This window comes from Artemia sp. Qi Xiang Cuo, chromosome 20, assembly GCF_049724085.1.
Source record: "Artemia sp. Qi Xiang Cuo chromosome 20, ASM4972408v1, whole genome shotgun sequence".
Taxonomy (NCBI): Eukaryota; Metazoa; Arthropoda; class Branchiopoda; order Anostraca; family Artemiidae; genus Artemia; species Artemia sp. Qi Xiang Cuo.
In genome coordinates, this window is record NC_142813.1 from 20609260 (window position 1) to 20625334 (window position 16075).

The 16075-nt window shown below is 35.3% G+C and overlaps 2 protein-coding genes across 4 annotated transcripts in view; both read left to right on the top strand.

Annotated features, from left to right (window-relative positions):
* The first annotated feature begins 2182 nt into the window (after positions 1 to 2182).
* Positions 2183 to 16075, top strand: part of LOC148939988 (single-strand DNA endonuclease ASTE1-like) — a 64622-nt gene continuing 50729 nt past the window's right edge. For all 3 annotated transcript variants that reach the window (XM_089106513.1, XM_089106514.1, XM_089106515.1), the window contains exon 1: positions 2183 to 2262. The gene's annotated coding sequence lies outside the window, so the exon portion shown is untranslated. The remainder of the gene's footprint in view (positions 2263 to 16075) is intronic.
* LOC148939989 (uncharacterized) lies at positions 12666 to 15231 on the top strand. The gene is made up of 2 exons (XM_089106047.1): positions 12666 to 13176; positions 15116 to 15231. Exons 1-2 carry the CDS (start codon positions 12666 to 12668, stop codon positions 15229 to 15231), a joined length of 627 nt encoding a protein of 208 aa, XP_088962173.1.

The window sequence follows — 16075 nt, forward strand, 5'->3', positions numbered from 1 at the left end:
TTCTCTAAAGTCTGTTTTTGTTAGTTGTACAAACTGGTTCAATTGGATATTGACTTTCTCAATGTCCGACTAACCTCTGTACTCTGGTATAGATTTTTCGATCTCTATATTTTTTGTGACTAACTTTTGCACTATTAATAAATCGGTTAGTTGATCCATTTTTTTTGCGTTTATATCAACTTAAAACTTTAATTAACCTATTTTGGGGGAGGCTATTATCTCCTATGAGATATAAAGGTTTTGCTGTCGTAGCCTAGCGGTTATAGGCCTAATCACTTTTCTTATATGTCTGTATCTTTCCAACAATTAAATTCAAATTACAGAGTTTTATAGCCTAACTAGTTCGCAGTTTTTCTCCAATTTCCGACACGCGCCATTTGTAGCAATAGAAGCTTGTTGTTATTATGGGTTGTGATAGAAAAATTAGTATTTGAATCAAACGTATTCTTATTAATCAAAAACTAAACCCGACTTTCTCAATAAGTCAGATATGAATGGCAAAGGTTTATTTCCCTATTGTTATTTCTTACATTTGAACCGGAAGCCGTAATTTCTCTAATATACATATTAATCGAATTGTATTTTAATGCTGATTTTGAATATCTTAGAATTATTTCATTTAATTTAATCCATCAAAAGTTACGAGGAATTAAGAAATATTGAACTAGAACTTCTGACGTCTAAAAGCTTTGTTTCCACGACGCACTTAGATCTGACTTTAAAGACATAAATACCTATAGGCTAACAGGGGTTATAAACTTTTCCTAAATTGTTGCGACGACAACTTTTGGTGTTTGTGGGGATGAAAAAAGTGGCTTCATCTTCTCGGGCTATCTGGAGACCAGATTCCTTTGGGAGTATTTACCTTGGAGACTTACGAACTAATTATCTATCATTAGGCTAGATCCAGACATATAAAATGAAATAAACACAGATAAAAAATACAATAGATTTATTGACTTACATATTCGGGTGCACAGTAGTGAGTTACTTCAAACGACAACAATGGTGACTAAGATATAACATGAAAGAGTTGCCAAGCTTGCAAAGGCCAAAAAATTCTATCTGAATTCTCCTGATACTGACTTACGATTAAAATTAAAAAGCACATCTACCCCACTACCAAACGGAGTTCTTTCGTCCTACGCTGTAAGGACTGGCTTGCCATTGGCTCACGTGGCACAAGCACGCGAATCCTCGTCCAATAATCTCTTTTAAATATTTTTGATGATTCAAGCATTCACACGATTTTTTGCCATTTAAACTTCTTAGAAATATCGTGCATAGCATTTTTTTGCTACTAATTATCTTAGCGAAATTCGAACGACTAGCGTCGTTGTTTGACTGAAGCTAGAATGCAATTTATCTTTTTGCTGATTAAAAATTTAGACTGTTGGAAGTGGTATTTGAACTCAATTAGGGGACGTTTAATTTCTGCCCGAATCATCTTTAGAAGGAAAGAATCTTGTATTTTAAATATATCGCCTTTTACTCCTGGTACACAAGGACTTTTGAAATTATTGAAGGTATAATCAGTATTTTTTAAAAAGATCCTGATAAGCTTGCTTTTATTGGATACTATTAACGTCTTACTTCAGTGGTAGTTTGTTTTATTTCTGTTTTACAGGAATAGTTTTATTTTGCAAGGATCTTGTGTTCTTGCCACTGTAGATGTAGTGGATTCCTTAAACTACGATGTGTTTAAGAGAAGTCTAAATCGTTTGCTTTATTTTTTGCCATTTAGCATTATTTACGTGTGCTGTTTGGGTTAATTTTGTATTTTTTTCGTTTAGAAGTTGATTTTTCTTTATTTTTTTCTATACTCCGCTTCTTTTTTGTATAATTTAAGTGGGCAAAATAAACTTATCATGTCTTCATCCTATTCTTCTACTGTTGAAATATGCCACACTAGTTTTTGCTCTTCATCGGCTGCAGTGAACCGTTCCTGTGCAAACATTTTTGTGATTCCCCGGCATGTACTACCTGTGAACCGTTAGGTATTTGATGAAATCACATCAGTTTGAGCCAAGGATTATCCCAGTTGACACAGGTCCCATTTTCATTAGTTTTGGTTATTCGTGGACCCACAACGGGAAGAAAACAGGATTCATCCTGTCACCTATTTAAGAAAAATACGTGCCAACACTACCATCTATCTCTTTATAGCCACATTTAGAAAAAAAGAAGGTACTGGCATGCAATCAGCAATTTTGTATAATTTCACAGAAAGTATAAGTTATCCTGAAACAAATGATTGATAGGGTAAGTTTTTTTTTTGCCTTACTCTATATACTCCTCTTACCTGTCTGGAAGCCTTGTTTGCTTTGTCTAGGCTATTTCCATTGCAAAATAAAATAAATCTTGAAATGATGGATGTTTTAACAATTAATAGGCCTATCATTAGGCTATACCTAATATTCAATTTGATTTTGTTTATACTTTCCAAGACTCATATGGTTTTGCCATTTTTTTTAACTGCAATTTTTTCTAACTAGTTTGTTAAGAAAGCATTCTATGGCTTCTAGGCATTTCTATTTGAGCAGAAAACTGAACCTTAAACTTTGTGGAACATGCATTTTCTTGCATGAAACACCAAAATCTGGTAAAATTCTACTTTAGTTACTTTTGGCTATCTTGGAAAGGGGTTGAGTCAGGGAAATGAAACTTTCAGGTAGGCCTATGTATCTACATGCTAAGGTATGTCCCAGGAAGGTACTTCGTAGTACCTACCTCCACTCCTCCTCCTCCCTCTATATAATGGTAAATTACTGCACATTACTAGTTGTTTTAGCTCACATTTCATCCTATATTACTATCATAATTTTAAATCACTGCTTACCTTACACAACTTCAGCTTTTAACCTTGTTCATTAAAATATATTCCAAACTCCTATTTTCATTGAAAGCCATTTAATTTTCAACCCATGCTGATTTTGGTCATGGTATAATGAAACTGGGTTTGTTGTGATGTCACAACTTTGCTTAGTAACCCCTTACCCTTAAGGGTAGCATCCAGGTGCCAAACAACTCTATAGACATTTAACCTTTATTAATAGGGAAAGAATTTGACAAGAGATAGACCAGTAAAAATAACCGAATGTTTTTTAAAGGAAAAATTATGTCATGGGAAGAGGTTTTTGAAATCCCCCTTCCCCCCAAACTCAAAATTTTCCAAAATTCTACTTTAGAAGCTTTTCAAATATTTCTAAAGCACTAATAGATAGAGCGCTACAAATATCATAATCAACTTTAGGACAATTTTTGCCATGGGAAGATGTTTTTTAAATCCCCCTTCCCCCCAAACTCAAAACTTTCCAAAATTCTACTTTAGAAGCTTTTTATATATTTGTAAAGCGCTGAGACATAGAGAGCTACAAACATAAGAATCAACTTTAGAGGACAATTTATGTCATGAGAAGATATTTTTGAAATCCCCCTTCCCCCCAAACTCAGAATTTTCCAAAATTTTACTTTAGAAGCTTTGAAATATTTCTAAAGCACTAAGAGATAGAGCATTACAAGCATCAGAATCAACTTTAGAGGACAAATTATGGGTAAAATTCTACTTTAGTTACTTTTACCTATATTGGAAAGGGGTGAGGTTAGGAAACTGAAACTTTCAGGGATGGGTCTGCAGGCTAAAATATGTCCTGGGAAGGTATTTTGAAGTACTCATCTCCTCTCCTTCTCCCTCTAGAGGATCCTGAAATTTGCCTACATGACAGGTATTGAAATTTTGACAAAACAAAATTTTACCTTAATTTTCTGTTATAAGATTCTTTTTCTCTGGCTTTAGTTCTGAAAATGCAATTCCTGTTATTTGAGTAGTATTTTAAGCCATAACAATGTTAATTTTCAAAATTTAGGAAATGTATTTGCATATCTTTAAAACTCTATAAATCAGGACTGAGCAAAGTTGTGAAGCAGAAGATCTATTTTATAAGGTTTCACTTTTATAACACACATATTTTAAAGGTCAGGACCCTCTAGAGGGAGAAGGAGTGGAGGTAGGTAGGCTACTTCAAAATACCTTCCCAGGACATACTTTAGTCTGTAGATCTATCCCTGAAAATTTCATTTTCCTAACCAAACTCCTTTCCAAGATAGCCAAAAGTAGCTAAAGTAGAATTTTACCAAATTATGTTATGGCAATTTGTTCTTGAAATCCCCCTTCCCCCCCCACTCAAAATTTTCCAAAATCTACTTTAGAAGCTTTTTAAATATTTCTAAAGCACTAATAGATAGTGCTAAAAACATTAGAATCAACTTCAGAGGACACATTTTATCATGGGAAGAGCAATTTAAAATCCCCCTCCCCCTCAAACTCAAAATTTTCCAAAATTCTACTTTATAAGCTTTTTAAATATTTCTAAAGCACAAATAGATTGAGCGCTACAAATATCAGAATTAACTTCAGAGGGCAAATTATATTATGGTAAGATGTTTTTTAAATCCCCTTTCCCCCCAAACTCAAAATTTTCCAAAATTCTACTCCACAAGCTTTCAAAATATATATAAAGCACTAATAGATAGAGCTCTACAAATATCAGAATCGACTTCAGAGGACAAATTATGTTATGGGAAGATGTTTTTGAAATCCCCCTTCCCCCCAGACTCAAAATTTTCCAAAATTCTACTTTAGAAGCTTTTTAAATATTTCTAAAGCACTAATAGAGAGCTACAAATATCAGAATTGAGTTTAGAGGACAAGTTATGTCATGGGAAGATGTTTTTGAAATCCCCCTTCCCCTAAAACTCAAAATTTTCCAAATTTCTACTTTAGAAGCTTTTTAAATATTTCTAAAGCACTAATAGATAAAGTGCTAAAAACATTAAAATCAACTTCAGGGGACACGTCATATCAGGGGAAGAGGTTTTTGAAATCCCCCTTCCCCCCAAACTAAAAATTTTCCAAAATTTTATTTTAGAAGCTTTTATTTCTTTTATTTCTTAAATATTTCTAAAGTGCTAAGACATAGAGCATTACAAACATCAGAATCAACTTTAGAGGACAAATTATGTTATGAGAAGATGTTTTTGAAATCCCCCTTCCCCCCAAACTCAAAATTTTACAAAATTCTACTTTAGAAGCTTAAATATTTCTAAAGCACTAATAGATAGAGTTCTAAAAACATCAGAATCGACTTCAGAGGACAAATTATGTTACGGGAAGATTTTTTTGAAATCCCCCTTCCCCCCAAACTCAAAATTTTCCAAAATTCTACTTTAGAAGCTTTTAAATATTTCTAAAGCACTAATAGATAGAGCTCTACAAATATCAGAATCGACTTCATAGGACAAATTATATTATGGGAATTTGTTTTTGAAATCCTCCTTCCCCCCAAACTCAAAATTTTCCAAAATTCTACTTTAGAAGCTTTTAAATATTTCTAAAGCACTAATAGATAGAGCGCTACTACTATCAGAATCGACTTTAGAGGACAAATAATATTTTGGGAAGATGTGTTACGGAAGATCTACAGAAGAATAGCAAGGTATCTGGAAATGTTGTTAACTAAAAAAAAAAAAAATATCCTTGTATAAAGTAAATTTAATCTTTCATTTAAGTTTTTTTTGAACAAACATCAGTAACAAATGGGGTTAGATACCATAAATTGCCAAATTTTCTGTTACAACGTTTTTAAAATTAATTAGTAAATAATACCCATAAAAAACAAATTAGTTGGGGTTATAAAGCTCCGATATATTTTTCATGAAATGGTGCATTCTTGAGGAGATTGAATATTTTTTTTTTTTAAGTAGTGCTCTGCCAGATATCCTTCCATATGTTCTTCTGCCATATTTGGGTATATTGTCTCAAACTTCACGCCAGTGTCTTTTGATGTTTTGTGTGTAAGCACCTGTTGCAGGGTCTACAAAATTTATGCTGTGGTTGACACATAAATGCTGATAACCCTGGCTAGCCAGGCAATTGTAGGCCCTCCAACAGTCACTGATAATTGTTGTCCCTTGCAGGATTCGGTTTTGGATAATTCCCAACAATGTGGCACTACTTCTATCTGGCACAGAAACCATGAATGAATTACCAGTTCCTCGCTCTATTCCACCAAATACCCATTTACCCGCGACAATACGACCACGATTATATTTAAGCTTCCCAAATTTGGCTTCATCTATCTCAACAATGACTCCTTCTCCTCCCAAAGGAGCGGAGTTTGAATGATATTAACTCACAAGAACCTCTGTAGAACTGCTTCTAATCCACAAAGGTTTTTTTTACAACAAGTAACATTGTTGATCATGAAATCCTCCCTTGGAGGCGGTATTTGAAGCCAAATCATCAAAAAACGGAAATTTTAAAGCAACTCAAGTGTTTTTTTCCAAATAGTTTAGTGTAGCAATCTTCATTCTTGAAGCTAAGAGACGTTATTAAAATGTCCATAGGGAGGGGGAAAGAGGGGGCAGAAGTACATATTTAGCTATAGAATAATCGGTACTTGTGCATTATAAATAACCCACCACTATACATGAAAGAAGTTAAGTTTGGTTACTGCTAGTGAAATAAAATAAAATATGATGAAAATATAATATTTTATAAACATTTTTGTGCTTTATATTTGATCATTGAGGGGGTGGGGGGTAAATCATAGCATATATTAAATACGTAACCTAACCCAGGTACCTTTTTCCCTCCCTAAACCCCCCAAAAAACAACAGTTTTAATATTGTAAATGCAATAAGAAATAACGCTTTGTGATCCATTTGTCTAACAAATACCCATTTGTCTGGTTTCCTTGTACAATCTATAGCGGTGGATTATTTACAATGCACAAGTACCGAATAATCTATATTCGTTTTGATTTTTTTTTTTTTTTTTTTTTTTTTTTTTTTTTTTTTTTTTTTTTTTTTTTTTTTGGAAACCCCATAACATTTTGAGTTGGGTAACCACATAAAACATGTTCAAATAGCTTAATCCTATAATGTTGAAAAATTTTGCTTTTCTTTTTTACATCCACGATTTAAAATATGTAAAAACTGCTGGAACTTATATAAAAATTTTCTTTCGAGGGTGCAAGCTGCAAGGGGATTTGATAGCGGGGGAGTGGGAGGGTGGGGGCGGTGGTCAGCAACCTGCTCGGGTGCCCCTGCTTATACTAATCTAAGCTGACCATTTCGTTGCAACGTGTTGCACCGGAATAATACTCTAAAATCTGGTTGATAAATTGCCAGTCTAAAAATTTGTCTAAGTTTCGTAAAAGGGCAAAATAGCCCCTAAAAGTCAAATATTGTAATAAAACTCATACCATCAAATTTGTGGTTCTTGGCGAATACCCGCCGGAAATTCCCCCCCCCCCCCCACGGAAAATTTCCCTCCCCCCAAATAAAAATACCCCTGTGGAAAATAAGGCTTTTCAAATTTCAAATTATCAACCAGATTTTAGAGTATGAAGGGGGAATGGGATGAATGGTAAGGGGGATTTCAAAAACTTTGAATAACCTTTAAAAATTTGTGAGTTATAGTAACGGAACCTTGCAAAATAGATCTCCTGTTTAAATGAAGTACAACATAATTAATTTCAGCTTCAAAACTTTGCTCAATCCCAACTTATAAGGTTTTAAATACATGCAAATACATTTCCTAAATTTTGGAAATAAAACATTGATATGGCTTAAAATTCTGCTCAAATAACTGAAATTGCATTTTCAGAGCTAAAGCCAGAGAAAAAGAAACTGATAACTGAAAATTAAGGTAAAATGTTATTTTGTAAAAATTTCAATGAGTAATGGGTATTTCAAAAACATCTTCCCATGACATGAAAAACATCTTTGCTCTGTCTATTAGTGCTTTAGAAATATTTAAAAAGCTTCTAAAGTAGAATTTCGGAAAAATTTTGAGTTTGGGGGGAAGGGGGATTTCAAAAACAACTTCCCCTGACATAAATTGTCCTCTCAAGTAGATTCTGATACTTGTAGCGCTCTATCTATTAGTGCTTTAGAAATATTTAAAAAGCTTCTAAAATAGAATTTTGGAAAATTTTGAGTTTGGGGGGAAGGGGGATTTTAAAAACCTCATCCCGTGATATAACGTGTCCTCTGAAGTGGATTCTAATGTTTTTAGCACTCTATCTATTAGTGCTTTAGAAATATTAAAAAAGCTTCTAAAGTAGAATTTTAGAAAATTTTGAGTTTGGGGGGAAGGGGGATTTCAAAAACATCTTCCCATACCATAATTTGTCCTCCAAAGTCGATTCTGATATTTGTAGCGCTCTATGTATTAGAGCTTTACAAATATTTAAAAAGCTTCTAAAGTGGAATTTTGGAAAATTTTGAGTTTGGGGAGGGGAGGGGATTTTGAAAACCTCTTCCCGTGATATAACGTGTCCTCTAAAGTCGATTCTGATATTTGTAGCGCTCTATCTATTAGTGCTTTATAAATATTTAAAAACCTTCTAAAGTAGAATTTTGGAAAATTTTGAGTTTGGGGGGAGGGGGATTTTAAAAACCTCTTCCCGTGATATAACGTGTCCTCTGAAGTCGATTCTAATGTTTTTTGCACTCTATCTATTAGTGCTTTAGAAATATTTAAAAGCTTCTAAAGTAGAATTTTGGAAAATTTTGAGTTCAGGGGGAAGGGGAATTTCAAAAACATCTTCCCATAACATAGTTTGTCCTCTAAAGTCGATTATGATATTTGTAGCACTCTATGTCTTAGCGCTTTACAAATATTTAAAAAGCTTCTAAAATAGACTTTTGGAAAATTTTGAGTTTGAGGGGGAGGGGGATTTTAAAAACCTCTTCCCATGATACAACTTATCCTCTAAAGTCGATTCTGATATTTGTAGCGCTCTATCTATTAGTGCTTTATAAATATTTAAAAAGCTTCTAAATTAGAATTTTGGAAAATTTTGAGTTTGGGGGGAGGGGGATTTTAAAAACCTCTTCCCATGATATAACGTGTCCTCTGAAGTCGATTCTAATTTTTTAGCATTCTATCTATTATTGCTTTAGAAATATTTAAAAAGATTCTAAAGTAGAATTTTGGAAAATTTTGAGTTTGGGGGGAAGGGGGATTTCAAAAACATCTTCCCATGACATAAATTGCCCTCTAAAGTTGATTCTGATTTTTGTAACGCTCTATGTCTTAGCGCTTTAGAAATATTTAAAAAGCTTCTAAAGTAGAATTTTGGAAAATTTTGAGTTTGGGGGGAGGGGATTTTAAATTGCTCTTCCCGTGATATAACGTGTCCTCTGAAGTCGATTCTAATGTTTTTCGCACGATCTATTAGTGCTTTAGAAATATTTAAAAAGCTTCTAAAGTAGAATTTTGGAAAATTTTGAGTGGGGGGAGGGGGATTTCAAGAACATATTCCCATAACATAATTTGTCCTCTAAAGTTGATTCTGATGCTTGTAATGCTCTATGTCTTAGCGCTTTAGAAATATTTCAAAAAGCTTCTTAAGTAAAATTTTGGAAAATATTGAGTTTGAGGGGAAGGGGGATTTCAAAAACATCTTCCCATGACATAAATTGTCCTCTAAAGTTGATTCTTATGTTTGTAGCGCTCTTTGTCTTAGCGCTTTACAAATATTTAAAAAAGATTCTAAAGTAGAATTTTGGAAAATTTTGAGTTTGGGGGGAAGGGGGATTTCGAAAACATCTTCCCATGGCATAAATTGTCCTCCAAAGTTGATTCTGATATTTGTAGCGCTCTATCTATTAGTGCTTTAGAAATATTTGAAAAGCTTCTAATGTAGAATTTTGGAAAATTTTGAGTTTGGGGGGAAGGGGGATTTCAAAAACCTTTTCCCATGACATTATTTGTCCTTTAAAAACGATTCGGTTATTTTTACTCCTCTATCTCTTGTCAAATTCTTTCCCTAATTAATAAAGGTTAAATGTCTATAGAGTTGTTTGTCACCTGGATGCTACCCTTAAAGGTAAGGGGTTACTAAGCAAAGCAAAGTTGTGACATCACAACAAACCCGGTTTCATTATACCATGACCAAAGTCAGCATGGGTTGAAAATTAAATGGCTTACAATGAAAATAGGAGTTTGGAATATACTTTAATGAACAAGGTTAAAAGCTGAAGTTGTATAAGGTAAGCAGTGATTTATAATTATGATAGCAATAGAGGATGAAATGTGAGCTAAAACAACGGTAAAATTCTACTTTAGCTACTTTTGGCTATCTTGGGAAGGGGTTAGGTTAGGGAAATGAGACTTTCAGGGATGGGTCTACAGGCTAAAGTATGTCCTGGGAAGGTATTTTGAAGAACCTACCTCTACTTCTGCCCCCTCTAAATGGTCCTGAAATTTCCTACATGACAGGTCTGTAGGCCCTTCCTATTGAAATTTTGACAAAAAAACATTTTAACTTATATTTCAGATGTAATTTTCTTTTTCTCTGGCTTTAGTTCTGAAAATGCAATTCCTGATGTTTGAGTAGAATTTTAAGTCATATCAATGTTTTTTTTTTTTTTAAATTTAGAAAATGTATTTGCATATCTAAAGCCTTATAAATTGGGATTGATCAAAGTTTTGAAGCTGAAATTTTTTTGCTGTACTTCATTTAAGCAGAAGATCTATTTTCCAAGGTTTCATTTTTATAACACACCCTTTTTCAAAGGTCATCAAATATCAGGACCCTCTAGGGACAGGAGTGGAGGTATGTACTTCAAACCACCTTCCCTGGACATACTTTACCCTGTAGACCCACCCCTGAAAGTTTCATTTTCCTAACATGACCCCTTTCAAAGATAACTAAGGTAGAATTTTACCATCATTTTTATTGGAAATGAATTTTATCCCAACCCCTATATATTCCAATGCAGGGTATATATTTGCACATTAGGGGAGGTTGGGGTAAATTTTATTTCTGATGTAAATAGAGGTAAGTTTAAACTGTATAAATTTCTAGGTGGTGCTATAATTTAGCCAGGATGAAAGTGAAAACATTTAATGCCTTTTTTATGCTCTTTCATAATTCAATAACCACTTCTAGAGCTAATTGCATCTTGAACCCTTAAAGAGGCCTTGAAAGTATCTTACATGAATTATGAAAGAGCATAAAAAAGCATCAAATGATATTTTAACTTTCATCCTAGGTAAATTATATGGCCCACTGCAAATTTACCATAAACTTTATCCCCCCACCTTCTTAATGTGCAAATATATACCCTGAAGTTTTGACAGCAAAGTATCAAATTGCAAAATTAAGCACTATTTCTGTTGATGGCATTTGAAAAGCTTGAAATGGTAGGAAAACAGTTTGAATTGAAAATCAAGTATTTTGCAGGTTAGGTTACATTATAACTTCTTTGTGTGGCTACAAAAAATGAAATATCTTTGGGGTCCCTTTAAGGGCTCAAGATGCAACTAGCCCCAGACGCAATTATTGAATTATGAAAGAGCATAAAAAAAGGCATCAAATGAGGTTTTTACTTTCATCCTAGCTAAATTGTAGCATGACCTAGAAATTTACCTATTGATCTATATATATATAATATATATCAAATGATGTATGCATATATCAAACATGCCTGAGAAAATTTGCCTGATTTTCAAAAAAGGGGAAACACATCCCCCCCTTTTTCCTCAAAGTCATCTGATCAAAATTTTGAGATAGCCATTTTGTTCAGCATAGCTGAAAGGTTCAATAACTATACCTTTGGAGATAACATGACCCCCCCCCACCATGCCCTAGGGATAGGTCTTTAGTTATAAAATTTGCCTATTGTTTATATATAGTATTTGTTATTGGGAAGTATGCATTTATTTTTTGGGTGGAGGGGGTACTTGTCTGCTAGGGGGATTTTCCAGGAGAAAGGAAGTTTCTGTTGGGTCAACTTTGCAGGGGGAATTTTACACTGGGAGAATTTACCAGAATTCCTATACAAATTTCTTTTTATTAGTCTTACTTTCTCTTTGCTGACTCAATTTTACATGTGGAGATGTTGAGGGAAATTGTCTGGGGGGAAATTTTTACCAGGTTGTGGTTATTAGAATATCTTTCTGTAGGAAGAGTGATTTTTCACAGGAGACATTCACTCTGTGGGAGTTTTCTTCTTCAGAGACAATTTTCTTCAGAAGCAATTTTCTACTAGGGGACAGGGTATTTACAGGATAACTTTTCCATAGAGGAGGGGATTTCTGAAATAATTTTAAAAACAGTCTTTTCAAATGAAAGTCTTTTCCAAACCAAAGTGCACTAAAAAAAAAATTCACCTGGAACTGTCTGCAAGGAATTGTCTGGTACAATTTTTTTGTGGTGGGGGATAGGAATTTTATGTGGGGACAAATTTCCATGGAGGTATTGACTGTGGGGAGAAGGAATTTTCCATGGAGAGGGAGCCAGATTTTCTGGGATATTGAAAAACGATCAGAAACTAAATAGTAAAGAAAGTTTTTTTCAACTAAAAGTAAGGAGCAACATCAAAACTTTAAACAAATAGAAATTGTTAATTATATGAGGAGGGCTGCCCCCTTCCCAATAACTTGTTCTTCATGCTAAAGTTTGACTTTTGCCCTGATTCTTTATGAACAACTCATGAAACATGAAGTTGTTTCTTGGGTAAGTTGTATTCATCCTTGTTGGTTATCTCCAAATCTTTCCAGACTACCTCTGGATCAGAAAGCTGCTCATATCATTCCAGTATATAAGAAAGGTAGAAAGGAAATTGCTGAAAACAACTAACCTGTCAGCATGACATCAGTAGTTGTTGAGGTTCTTGGAAAAATAATCAATTCTGCAGCTATTAGACGTCTTGAAGCAAATAATGTCTTGCACAGCTCACAGCATGGCTTTTGTTCAGAAAGGTCCATCAATGCCAATCTCCTTGAATCATATGACCATACTGCTAAGTTGCTTGATGCAGGGGTGCCTACCGACATGATTCTTCTTGACTTTTCTAAAACTTTTGACAAAGTTTGTCACAAACAACTTGCAATCAAATTACATGGTGTCAAGCTTGAAGAGGAGACCCTGTTCTGGATCCTTGATTTTCTTTATATGCAATCTCAATGTGTTCAGTTATTTGATGACTCTGGCAGCTGCATTCTTTCCTTATCAAAACATGTTTTGAATGAAGTTCTTCAGGGTAGTGTTTTTGGTCCTACACTTTTTAATATCTTCATTAATGATACTCCCTTTGCTATCAGCAGTAAACTAATGCTCTATGCTGATGACCTGAAGCTCATTGGACCAGCCTTGTCCTGTGAAGATCAGCAATTTTCTACAACATCATCCTTTTAAAAATCGGCACACAAATAGTAGTGTTTAATTTTGTTTCATCCCTCCTCTAGTTGACCTGAAATGGAAAATTTCCTACCATTTGCAAAAAAAAATCTGCTTACTTTCTTTGATAGCTTTGATACACTTCCACTATTTTGACGTGGCTAAATTTTAAGAACAGAAGTAGCCCCAAAAGTTCAAACATAATACCGTCAGTTGTTCTTGGGATACTGCTGAGATGCCATATTGGGAATTAGCATTAACACAGTGCATTTTTATTTAATCTTAAGGCAAAATTTTGTTTTTAAACATAATGGCAATTGGGTGGGTGGGGGTGGGAGAGGGATTAGTTGCCCTCCAATCACTTTTGACTGTTAAAAAAGGCATCTGCCCTTTCTATTTTCAATCAAATGAGCCCTTTTCAAAGTTCCTACAACAACTCCTTCCATACAAAGTGCCCTGGTCTAAACAACAACAAAAAATCATACATTATACCCACATCAATCTTTATTATAAAAATTTCAAGCCTTCCAATCACTTTCGACTATGAAAAACAGCACTAGGCCTTTTGATTTTCAATCGAATGAGCCTTTTTTGAGTTTCTATGACAACACTTTCTATAAACACCTTATATCCCCCAGGGCATAAATTACAACCCTTACCCTAAGGGCTGTGAGGGTGGTTGTCTTCCTCTAAGACATAATTTCCAAAACTTTCAACTACTTGACTTACTTTGACTTATGTCCCATCCGTCCTTGAAGGTCATTTTGGGGCCTCTTCTTTAACCAGTTCATTGATATGCCTCCTGTAGGTGCTTCTGTTGTTGGCCAGGCGGCAGAGTTGTGGCAGGTTGTAGGGTGAGAAGTTTTCTTTCCATCTCTTTGGAGGGCAACTTCTGGGGCAAGAACCATGTACTCGTCCATCAAAGGTTATCTTTGGGAGACAAGTGCTAGCCATGCATTGGGTATGTCCAAACCATTTGAGTTGTTGTAATTTTATTTTTTCCAGTATTGTAAATTTGACTTCCAGATTATGGAGAAGCTTAGAGTTGGAGATTCTGTTGTGGTAGGTGATACCAGCAATGCGTTGTAGGGATTTGGTTTCAAAGGCAGCTAGGCGGCATTGACCATCTGTTCTAAGTGTCCAGGATTCACAGGCATAGATGGTGATTGGAATAATGAGGGAGTAGAAGAGTCTCGTTTTGAGAGTTGTTGTTAAGTTCTTATTCTCTCAAGATGGGCATCAGAGCTTTCAAACTGCAGTTTGCAAGTGTCAGGCGTCTCTTGATGTCTTTGAGTTGGTTGTTATCAGAAGTAAGTAAGCTCCCAAGGTAGGTAAAGCCTTCCACCCACTCAATGGCATCTCCACCAAGCTGAAGGCTGAGACTTACCTGTGAATCAAACTTGTGTGAGCAAAGTATGGCTTTCGTTTTTGAGGTGTTGATGGCCATCCTAAAGAGGTTGATGGACGAGTGAATTCTGTTAGCTGAGATTGTGGCTCTTGAAGGGACTTGGCTATTAGGTCTATGTCATCAGCATATGCTAGTTTGTCTATCGCCACTCCTCTGACAAGGGCGCCAGGTGGGTTGTCTGTGAGTGAGAGGGCTGCAGTTAGGAAGAGATTGAACAGCTCCAGTGATATTAGGCAACCTTGAAGTACTCTGGTAGAGGTTTTGAAGCTCTTGGTAAGTCCTTCTCCAGTCATGATGCGGCTACTTAACTTCTTATATATGTCTTTGATCAGCAAGATCAGGTTGGATGGGATGCCAAAGTGAAGAAGGATGTGCCATAGACCTTCTCTCCATATCCGATTGAAAGCTTGTTTAAAGTCTATGAAAAGGTGGTAGATGCTGCAGCCAAGTTTACTATGCTTTTCCATGATCTGCCAAACAGTGAATATCTGATCAATTGTTGATCTATTAGGTCAGAACCGAGCTTGGCATTCTGGAATGACCATTGAGAAAATGGCTTGTATACACCCAAGCATGACTCTTGTGAGGATTTTTGCTGCATGGCTGGTAAGACTTATTGGGTGGTAGTTGTTGCAGACAGCTTTAGAGCCTTTCTTATGCAGGGGGATTATCATGGCTTTGCACCAGGGTGAGGGGCAGTGACATTTTTCCCAAACAGCTGTGGCAAATTTGTGGTAAAGGTCAAGGAGTGGTTTGCAGTTTACTTTCAGCAGTTTGGGCTGGATTCCATCGGGGCCGGCAGCTTTGTTTGATCTCAAGTCTCTGATAGCTGCTTCTATTTCATAGTGAAGAGGGGGAGGACTTGGATCTGTAAAGGTTATGGGGAAAGTGTAGAGAATTGTTGGGTCTGGGTGGATGTCAGGATTCAGTTTATTTTTAAAATGGTTTTTCCACCAACAGTGGATTCCATCTGTGGATTGTATTTGGTTTCCATGTTTGTTGAGAAGGGAACACGCTTTGATGTCCTTCTTTTTGGCCAATTCCCGCACTCTTCTATACATGTTGTGGGAGTCTCCTTTCTTGAAGGCTGATTCACATTGATGACAGGTTTCCTTATAAAAGCACAATGAGCACGTCTGATGGTTTTCTCAACAGCTCGTTTGAGTTGCTTGTATTGGTCCCTACTTTCTTTGTCTTGCCTGTTCATGAGTTGGTGCTTTTCTTCACAGAGGGAGATGATCTCGTCTGTTATCCAAGATTCCTGAATGTTTTTTTTGGTACCCAGTGTGGAATGAGTGACATCACATATGATATTTGTGCTGCTAGTCACCAGGTTTTCAATATCTTCCTTAGACAGGATAGTTGGAGAGCTGAACATGAGCTCCGAAATTTTTTATTTCTTAGACAACTTTAATGTGGTTTTAAGTCTTGTTTTGAACCTAGACATGACAAGCGAGTGGTTGCTGTCAAA